A 10,983-nucleotide genomic window follows, 5' to 3' on the forward strand; every position below is an offset into this window, starting at 1 on the left:
TGAAGCGCTGCCAAGTAACGGCCTGCTCTTTTGGAAACAAAACAAAAGCAAGTATAGCAAGATTGCAATTTTGGCTGAAGATTTACTGTCCGCCCCAGCATCACAGGCGTTTGTAGAAAGGATATTTTCACTTTGTGGAATTTTAACTGTTGGTCGCCACAATCGAATGAAAAAATCATTAGAGATGAGAATTTTACGAAACTGAACAAAAACTTGTAATTTAAATTCAACCAGATATTTTCTTTCAATTTCTTATTATAACTCAATTGAATCATTGAATGACTATTTTATGACTATTTTTATCCTTTTTTAGATGTTACTAAGGTGGTTACTATGGTTACTAAGTTAAAAAATTGTTTAAATATTTTTCTTGAAATTTATGTATTACATTATTTCTTGAAATAATGATAGGGGAGACCGGGGCTAGTTTTCAGCAGGGGTAAGTTGACGAATTGCGTTTATCTGCAGAGTCTTTTATCAAAAAGTATCAGAAATCTCAGGGAACTTTCCTAATTGACCATTTCATCTTGGGTCCTACGACTAAAACTAATATAAATATTCCAGTCACAATTGATTTACTATTATCAGTCAGGCTGTTTTAGTAGTTGTCGTTTTTCAGGATCTTTAGGCAGTTTATTGAAAAGCTTTTAGGGTTTATTGGCAAAATTTTCACAGGGGAAGCTGGAAAACAAAAAATATCTTTATAAAATTAATTTTTTTAAAATTTTTATTTCTAACAATATTGAAAAAATTTATTTTTACAAAAAAAATACCTTTGAATTTTTTTACAAAAAAATTTTTTTAAGGGATTTTGTTACCAGGAACCAAGGTGGGGTGTTGTTTTGTTACCAGGAACAAAGGTGGGGTGTTGTTTTGGCTTCATATTCAAACTACTAACTGCTACTAGCTCATAGAAATAATAAATAATTTTTATACATTTTTACTCACTAATACGTTAATAATCTTTTTTATAGTTTGCGCCAACTTACCCCGGGGTGGGGCAAGTTTTTCTTTTTTTAAGGCCCAGGAAGGAGCCACAAGATTTTTTTTTTAAAAGAAATTTAACTAGTACAAGTTACCCAAATTCGTAGACTTCAAGACTACACTTTAATTTTTTCAAAAAAAGTATGTCGTTAGGACTACTAATTGCTGTAAAATTTGATAGAAGTAAAATATGAACTGATTTAGTAACTGAAATAAGAACTAAAATGATTAAAATCATAAGAACTGAACTGAAATTAATTTCATCAGAACTGATTCAAAAGAAGTAAAATTAAAATTAGAAATTAAATCAATGCTACAAGAACGAAGTAAAAATGGAAATTGAAATTATATTTAGAACTTAAATATCACTGACCTACAGTTATGTAGTAAGTTCTTCGTTGGTCATGACCATTGTTCATTTTACTTTTTTAAAAGATAGGTTAACAACCTAACAACTTTTTTTTTGTAATTGGTTAAAACTGGTTTTCAAATAAGTGTCTACTGCAATTTTCACTAACATAAAATTTTTTAAAAAAACAACCCTAACAATGTAATTATGTAATGTTTAAAACCCAAATATAATGTGTGTGTGTGTGTGTGTGTGTGTGTGTGTGTGTGTGTGTGTGTGTGTGTGTGTGTGTGTGTGTGTGTGTGTGTGTGTGTGTGTGTGTGTGTGTATATACACTTATATTTTTAATTTTTATAGCTATGGAGAAATTATAATGAAACCTTTTCATCATTTTTCATCGTTTTTATTGGAAAATGTTATTAAATTGTTGAATTACGTTAATATTTTTTTAAATTTCGTTATAGATACAGTTATAAAAGATCAAAACAAATCTTATGGGTGCAATTATTCCACTGGCACCTGCGAAATTACCAAAAGAACTGACCATTGCTATTTATTGTATTTTTCTAAATGTTTAAGTTAAACAACCTAACACCTTATTATTTGTTATTTGTATTGTTGTTTTATAAATAAGCGTCCTCATTGCTAGGCAATTAGATTTGTTGGGTTATTTTTTCAAGAATTATCTGTTTAAGTAAAATCTGAAAAATAATTATATTTACATTTTTACTTAAACATACATATTTCTTAAGAAATAACCCTGCTAATATAAATATGAAATCTTTACTCAAATAATTCAATAAAACCTAAATAAAATATGAAATTAACTGAAAAAACTGTTAACTATTAACTAAAAACATAGCTTTAGTTAATAGTTAAGTTAATAGTTTTTTTAGTTAATTTCATATTAGGATTAGCGAGTTTTAGTAGAAAACTTAGTAGGATTAGCAAGTTTTAGTATACTAAAACTTGCTAATCCTACTAAGTTTCCTACTAAAACTTGCTAATCCTACTAAGTTTCCTACTAAAACTTGCTAATCCTACTAAGTTTCCTACTAAAACTTGCTAATCCTACTAAGTTCCTAGTAAGTACTCGTTAGGAACTTACTAAGTTTTAGAAGGAAACTTATTAAGTACTTAACAGGATTAGCCGGTTTTTTTTTCTCGGGTATATTCAAATTCATTTCGCGCCGCTAACATATAACAAAAACAAATGCTGAACAGATTTAAGCTAAATCAAAACCGATCTTTCTGTCCTTTGGCTTGGACAATTGGTTAATCGTTGATAATCTGGCATTTCTTTAACAGGATTGCGGCCAGCTATGCGGACGAACAGCATTTATGTTCGGCTGTGAAAGCGACAACTATCTGTCAACGCGTAGCCGCTAGCCGAAAGACCACGGCGTAAACTTCAAGCTTGTGTCGAGTGAACAACAAAGATGTTTTCCGAGTGGTCGATTTTGCCTAATGAACTGTCATTTGCTGAGCTTTAAACTCGGAAAGACATTTTGAAACATTTGCGACTTAAAAAACGCGCAGGAAGAGAGAGAAGGAGAGAAAGCTAAATATGACTTTGAGCTAAAAGTATAGCTTTAGTTCTGAAACGAACAGGTTCTACCAGGCTCTAATTTTTTACTTGCAACGCCTGTAACGGTTAACAAAGTGGGAAAAGCCGTTTTACTTAGGGTTTTTAAACTTGTAACTTTGCTTGTGGAGCCGATGCTCTCACCGTATGTTTCCTTTTTCTCTTTTCATTGTTATTTTTTTATTTTATTTTTTTTCTTTTCTCACATCTTCTCAATGGTCGCGGAATAGATCACTGAGGATCTCCGCAAATTACGCAACATCGATTTAGTCGCGCGACACTAATAAACAAAAGAACGCTGCTCAAAGCATGAAAACATCACTGCATTTTTTTTTAAAAAAAATTACAATCAGTATGGTCGCGGTGGGCATTCGTCATACTTTCCGAGGCATTGTCCAAGACCGCGGTAACCAACTTTAGCGCAAAAGACTAATCCGTATGGGCATGGCATGCATATCGCTCTCTTGTTGACACATGCTACATAGCCAGATCGAGGCTCGCTGTCAATAGCGTAGTTACCGTCTGCAAGATAGATGCAGTCATTTGTAACGTCGACACCTAAAGTCCAAAGACAAGATTAAATGGTAAACTTCTTCACTCAAAAACAAAAAGCAAGTTTAGAGCGCTCTAGTCAAACACGCAATTCGGTTAGAAAAGAAAAGCGCGACATTGTTAGGTAAGCTTAGCTGAAGCAAATTGTCAAGAAATCTCTTACCGACACAATAAACGCGCGTTGGTTGGTAGTCGGTTTTCTTAGGTTCGTAGTCGGTTATCTTAGGTTCGTAGTCGGTTTTTTTTGGCTCGTAGTCGGTGTTCTTGGGCTCGTAGTCGGTTTTCTTTGGTTCGTAGTCGGTGTTCTGGCGTTCGTAATTGTCGTCTCGCGCTACACGCCTCACGCTTGCTGTAACAGCCAGAACACAAGCCGCGATGAAAACTATCTTGCTTGCCATGATTGTGAAGCTGTTTGAAGTTGATTTGAATTCACTTCATTTGTGCTTTGCGTTTAAATTTATTTGTGTTTGAACTTGATTTTGTTTGCGAAGTTTTTATTGGCGTTTTCAATGGACACTTGTGGAAATAACAACTGTACTAATTTGCCAGTAATGCGCCAAAAGAGCGCTTAAAAACTAATAACGAGGTTTCAAGTGCTTCGTTTGAGGAAACGCGTTTCGTTTCTGCGAAAATTTCACGTCACCAAAGTAGTTTGGCACTAACGTACACTCAAACGACGCAAAGAGAAAAAAACTTCCATAAAAAAAATAGCAAAGCAAAACAATTCAAACGAAAGCACACATATATTGGCCGAATTTACATCAAACGAGCGCAATTTCAGAAAGAAATTCAGCTTGTTTTATTTGATGCTCACTGTAGAGCTGAGATGGCGTTGCTTTTTCGAATCCAATTTGACGCACGCACGCAAGAAGACACGGACTCTGTCTCGTTCACTTTTTTATATCCTTCGAACAAATTAGCTCAAAAATATTAATGCAAATCGTTAAAACGTTCAGAGTTTGATAAAAAAATCTTATTCAAACCGTACTCATTAAACTTCTTAACGTAATAACCTCCAACGTTTTTCGTTACATTTTTTTCGAACAGTTGCTCACTTCAGCTTAGCTAGCGCTCGTTTTCGCATTTTTGATTCTTTTATTCCAGAAATGGCTATTTTCAGTGTCCACAATAAGTAGAAAATAAAGGAATTTAAAGTAAATATGTGAATGATCGGTTTTACCAGAAAAAATTTAACATTAATATTTCTTACTTTTTTTGTCTAATTTTTTATTATAAAACGAAAAAAAATTATGCAATCAGTATTAAAATTAAATTTTCTACAAGATAGAGGTAAAGTTATTTTTAAACGAATTATGGTTCCCGAATTATTACGATAGCAAATAAAAGAAAAAAGCAAATTTTTACGACTCTCTTTTAAACCTTTATAAAAATAAAATGATTGAAAAATGACTTGGATTTTATTTTGACACATTTGAATAGAGGAGATGATTCTCTTTCTTCTGGTGATTTTATTTTTTAAATATTCCTATTAGTTCCGGTTTTATTTAAATTTTTCGATCAGTGATCGAAAAAATAGTATGATCGGTTTGACCCGATTTTACTCTATCTCTTGATAATGATATTGTTTTGAAATCGTTACTATAAGGTTGAGTGATTCTCCCATTAATGTGTCAAATTTTTCCCAATTAAGTACGAAATTTCAACGGATAACATTTATGCAATCGCTGCACATGTTTAGAAAAAAAACTGTTAATTTTTAAAGCTTCAAATTTATTTGCAAATTCTTTTTTCATTTTGCAGGTTTTAAAATCTTTTTAATGAACTGGTTTATTACTTTCACTTGATGAAACTGACATTTTCCCCCATTAACAAACAAAACGTTAAACTGTGCTTAACAACATTTCCTTGATATTTTCAATTTATATTTTATCTTATTACACTTTTCATTCGATATATATTTTAAGTAGAAATACTCCCGCTGGATTCATTTTTGTTTGACTTTTCAGGGGCATTTGATTAAAAAACTTTATTTTTAAATTTCTGTCGGTAAAGAAAGTTTTTTAATGTTAAGATTTTATATATCATAACATTTTTAACACATATGGTGGCTTTTGATTCCTCTCAATCCAGAAGTTTTAATTTGTGCTCAAATCACTTCAAACGCTGTGAAGTGGAAAAAAATTTATTTAAACTTAAAGGTGAGTTTCCACTCATCCGTTTTTGTTACGGGAAAGGGAAGGGAAGGGAAAATTAATCACGTGAGCGTACGCAGTTTGTAATTTCATTTTGAAAATTAATCACTGCGCATGCTCAAGTAAACAATTTTCCCATCCCTTTACCTTTCCCGTAGCAAAAACAGATGAGTGGAAACTCACCTTAAGCCTTCATAGCCTGATGCATTTAGTTACAGAAAAAAGGAAAGAAGACAAGGTCCTGTAGATTCTGAAGAAAACACTTTTGGTGGAACAACTTTCAATGAGAATGTAAATGAATTATGGCGATCCGTTAAACAGCTGATTGAATATCTAAAAAATGTTAATTTTACATTTAAAAAAAAAACAACTAATAAACAAAATACCAAGTTTAAAACCCTTCCTGAAAATTAAAACAAGCATTAAAAAATGTCTTTTGAAGTCATAAAAGTGTTCACTTTAAAAATCAGAAAATAGTAAAATCAGAAAATTTGTAAATAAAATGTCTAGATAAGCTGCTTCTACGGTTTACTGATTGAAAACCCCTTGTGTAACTTTTGTCTGTCGATCAAATTTATGATATGTTGAAGCAGCCCAAGAAGTATGGGGTATGCCACAGTTTTAAATAGCAAGGTCGAATGCTTTGAACTGATTGATTTTTTCAAAACAGTTAGATTCTAGTTCAGGTCTGAAGCAACCTTTTAACAACCCATTTGCACTTCCAGAAAGATCAATCCCAGCAAGCACACAACGTTGAAACAACGTTGAAATAACGTTGATCGACGTTGATCAACGTTATTTCAACGTTGTTTCAATGTTGTGTGCTTGCTGGGATGGTTTCACAAACTTGAAAAACTGAATTAGCTTCACCGAACTAACTTAAAAATTAATATTTTTGAGCAATAATTTTTTACACTCATTGCTTCCGTATTTTCCCCTATGATACGGGCTCAGTTTAATATTAAAAAAAGAAGGCCACTTCTCCACATCTGCCCACACCCCTTGGAGTACCCAATAAAGAGGAATTGTGTCGAGAAGATGAACTTGATAAATCCCAATTAGGAAACAAAAACAAAACATGTCAATGTTAACTGACAATTTCTTGTAGTTAACATTGACATGTTTTGTTTTTGTTTCCTAATTGGGATTAGGCAACTTTACTTAGAAGTCACTTAGCTGCTAATAAGCAAAATTAAAGTTTGAGATAAAGTTGGGCTTTTTCCTTGAGTCAACGAATGACGTAGAAGTAAATGAGCAAGGGGATTTTTAGTATATTTTTTTTATCAGATAATCAGGACCACCTTTTTTTTCCGTCGAATGGAATAAAAATGTTCCCCCGCAACGCACTACCACCTTTCGCTTTGTCATTGCTATCCAAAAAATTCTCTTGCGTGTATATGTTGTTTTTGAAACAATGCGTTGAACGTGTTTTTATATTTACATCGTTGGCCTGCTATGACAACTTACTTCTCAGAAGATTACAGTGCACTAAAATGATAACCATAGGGAAAGTGTTCGGAATGCTTTTTGGCTAGCCGCAAAATTATTAAATATAAAAATAAAAAATAAATAGAAAAGGTTATAAGCTATAATTGAGGCACAAGTTTAGATGCTTTTAGTCATTAATGGCAAATTTTTACTCTTTAGATGAAATTAAAAAACTCAAACAAGAAAGTCGGAAATTAAAAACTTAATTGCTAATGCTAACTTACTTACAATTAGTCAGATTTTTATAAGAAAATACATGCTCATGATAATATTAAACACGTGTGCAAGTTTAATTTATTATTAGACACATTTTGGATTATATGGCGGGAATAGATTTCAGTCGAAAGGTTGTTGTTCAACGCAAGTATTTTTAGTCTTGACACAACTTCTGGTTGATTACTTAAAGACTTTTTTTCTTGTTTATTGTTGTTAATGCTGTTGCAACTTTCCTATTTTATACTTAGTAAATTTGAGTTCATTTTGCTGCAAATAAAAAGCTTAAAAATATTTCCGTAAAGGTATTTAAAGGGGCCACTGGAATTTATAACCAAGAAATTCAGCTGGGTATGTCAGCGAGATATAATTAACTAATTGGCTTTTATGATGAGTTGGGATTATAAAAAAGTACAAATAGCGATATCACTGGTTATTGCTACACTTTTTATTTGTATACTTCTGCCCTGTGTAAAAGCCGATGTCGGGCCGAGCTCGGCCTCCGACATTGGGCCGCTATCGTTTTTGTCCGTACGGATCGATGTTCGACGCGATACTGCTTATATTATACTTAAAGAATAATATTTTATATCACTAAATTTATTAATATAAAATATTATTACTTAAGTAAGAATATTTCCATTGTTTTCTATTATAAAAATCAATTTTAAGATATTATTACTTAGGTAATAATATTTAGAAATTGTTTTTTTCAATAGGTAACATGTTAAATTTTTATAAATAGTATTACTATTTATAAATATTATTATAAATATTACTTATATTATTATAATATACTATTATAAATAATAAAGTAATAATATTTTAAAGCCGTTTTTTATAATAGGTAATATGTAAATTTTTTATTTATAAATAGTATTACTATTTACAAATATTATTATAAATTTTACTTATATTATTATAGTAGATTATTATAAATATTACTCAAGTAATAATATTTTAAAGTTGTTTTTTAATGATAGGTAATATGTAAAATTTTTATTTATAAATAGTGACATATGTAAACAACTGAAATCAGTTTTTTGTAAGTTGAAAGTTAAACTTAAGTTAATCGTTACCATGTAAGATATTTACGAAAAGTAAGGATTAGGAACTAAAATATATAAAAAACACATATAAATCAAAATTAAATATATTTTTAAAATAAATTAATTAGAATCTGTCTAATCATCAAATAAATTGGATCAGCTAAAAATCCGATGTTTTCTGGGCATTGGTCTTTGTAATTCATAGGAAGACCAATGTGTGCAGCATCTAAAAAATAGTATAAAATAAAATTTTGACATATCAATAATTACAACATAGTATAAATCAAAGCGTAGTTAAGTTACTGATAAACAACTTTTAGTAAAGGTGACATTATTGCATGTCACCTTTACTAAAAGTTGTTTATCAGTAACTTAATAAAGTTGGAGCAATTAATGAAGTGTATGCACCTCCAGCCGATAAAAAAACCTTTTTATATAATTACTAATGAAACAAAAAATTACTTTGGCATTTTCGATCAGGATGTGCACTGTCACAATTATTTGTATCCACAGCATTATTCAATTTGTATTCAACAGCCCCTATAAAAATTTATATACAAACATACATACATACATACATACATACATACATACATACATACATACATACATACATACATACATACATACATACATACATACATACATACATACATACATACATACATACATACATACATACATACATACATACATACATACATACATACATACATACATACATACATACATACATACATACATACATACATACATACATACATACATACATACATACATACATACATACATACATACATACATACATACATACATACATACATATATATATATATATATATATATATATATATATATATATAGAGCAAGAGAGAGAGAGAGAGATGTATCACTAATTAAATAAAAGGTTACCTTGGCATTTTGGATCAGAATGTGCACTGTCATAAGCATTTGCATCCTTGGCATTGCTTAACTCCTTGCATTTAACAGATCCTATAAAAATCATATACATATATATATATAAATATATATATATATATACATATATATATATACATATATATATGTATATATGTATATATATACATATATATATATATACATATAAATTAATAAAATTATTTATTTGGATCAGGTTGCGTAGCCTCTTTTTTTCAAATTTTCCTTTTACCTTTCAGAGCAATTTGATGCCATCAATAAAATATAGACCTAGTTTATATAAATATAAAAATAATAAGTACAAGTTAAGAAATATAAAAACTTATGCTATAATTAAAATGCTACAAAACAGACTGTCGAATACAAATTTATATCAATACAAAATTAGCAGACACCATGTTTTACACAGTATGAACGTTTCTTGTGGAAATAAAAACAAGCGTTTGTGAATTGATATACTGACTGCAAAATTGCATGGCACCTTACATTTGACAAGTATAATGAATCATTGCTGTTGTGTTCTACATTGATTCTGAACAACTTTTCACACAAAATCCAAATGTCATAATCATCTTTTGAGGGAAATATTAATAATGCACCTTTTGTTTTCAAGTTAATGCATATTGTTCTTGTTTGCTACTTGTATTTAGCGCTGAAATACATGTTTCACAGTGTAGCAAATTCCCCAGAATTTCCCCTAAATATAGCAAAACCTGCAATACAACCCACAATACTTTGTGAACATGTAGACAAACAACTAGCATCAGGAACTAAAAAATAATCATGATCAGTAACAGAGTTTTCTAGTAGTTCAATAATCCTATTTCTGCTAGTAGAGTTATTCAAAACACTAACAGAAGGAACATCAATGTTTTCAATGTTTTGGTATTTACTAGAGCAGTCAAAATAGGTGCAATTTGCAATGGCAAACAGTTTCCACGAAGAATATCTTGAATATCATTATGCACCAGCAATTTTTTATATGTTCCAATAAACTGTTTTGCTAAAGGGTATTTATTACAACCTAATAAACCTCTTATTTTTCCAAAAAAAAATTACTGTACCTATGAAAAGTAATGCCACCAGCACAATCTCCTGAAGTACACCCATAGGCAGAACAAGGTGCCAGTGCTTTGTTTGCAAGTACTTTTCAGCATACCAGTACCTGGTATGCTGAAAAGTATTTGCAAACCAGGAAATAGCTTATGAATTTGAATTTTAATACAAACCAGGATATAGCTTACAAATTTGAAGTTTAACACAAAAAAAATTTTGTGTTAATTTTTAAATTTGTAAGCTATTTCCTTTTGAATAAATTAGGGTAGTAAAAGACATGCATTTAAAAACACTGTCAATTCTGGAAGGGGGATTTCAGAAAAATCACTTAATAGTTTTTTATTGAAATAAATATATTATATGTGAGTTTTTTTTTTGCAATAAATATACTGCATATAATTTTTTATTTATAACTTTGTCATTATTTTAGATCAGTAGTAAAAATTTGTCATTTGTTTGATATCTTTATTGCTGTGTTTATAACCTCACCAATATCAAAATATGAATTTATAAACTTTCATTTTATACTTTGCAGAAAACTTTGGAAAACTTTCTCTCTGTATCAACCATTTACATAACATTAAAATGTAATGCCACCAGTACAATCTCTTGAAG

General features: G+C 30.4%; 1 protein-coding gene and 1 long non-coding RNA gene across 2 annotated transcripts; both read right to left on the bottom strand.

The window, feature by feature from the left end:
- Positions 1 to 3,267: 3,267 nt before the first annotated feature.
- On the bottom strand, positions 3,268 to 3,868 carry LOC149882282 (periculin-1-like). Its single transcript, XM_090065822.1, has 2 exons — positions 3,634 to 3,868; positions 3,268 to 3,476 (listed from the first exon to the last, which is right to left on the bottom strand). Exons 1-2 carry the CDS (start codon positions 3,866 to 3,868, stop codon positions 3,268 to 3,270), a joined length of 444 nt encoding a protein of 147 aa, XP_089921948.1.
- Positions 3,869 to 8,461: 4,593 nt separating this feature from the next.
- LOC149882283 (uncharacterized) lies at positions 8,462 to 9,379 on the bottom strand. Its single transcript, XR_016444771.1, has 3 exons — positions 9,286 to 9,379; positions 8,836 to 8,913; positions 8,462 to 8,599 (listed from the first exon to the last, which is right to left on the bottom strand). It is a non-coding gene; the product is annotated as an uncharacterized LOC149882283 (long non-coding RNA).
- Positions 9,380 to 10,983: the final 1,604 nt, after the last annotated feature.

The sequence above is a fragment of the Hydra viridissima genome, unplaced genomic scaffold (assembly GCF_058129835.1).
Source record: "Hydra viridissima isolate aposymbiotic clone 2 unplaced genomic scaffold, HvirCarnegie_v1 scaffold_11, whole genome shotgun sequence".
NCBI classification, from domain to species: Eukaryota; Metazoa; Cnidaria; class Hydrozoa; order Anthoathecata; family Hydridae; genus Hydra; species Hydra viridissima.

What these genes read in the sequence shown, in the direction of transcription:
- LOC149882282 (XM_090065822.1), bottom strand. Translation starts at nt 3,868, where the DNA reads ATGGCAAGCAAGATAGTTTTCATCGCGGCTTGTGTTCTGGCTGTTACA. An exon ending in AACGCGCGTTTATTGTGTCG is followed by an intron (nt 3,477 to 3,633) that starts GTAAGAGATTTC and finishes TTTGGACTTTAG; the next exon opens with GTGTCGACGTTACAAATGAC.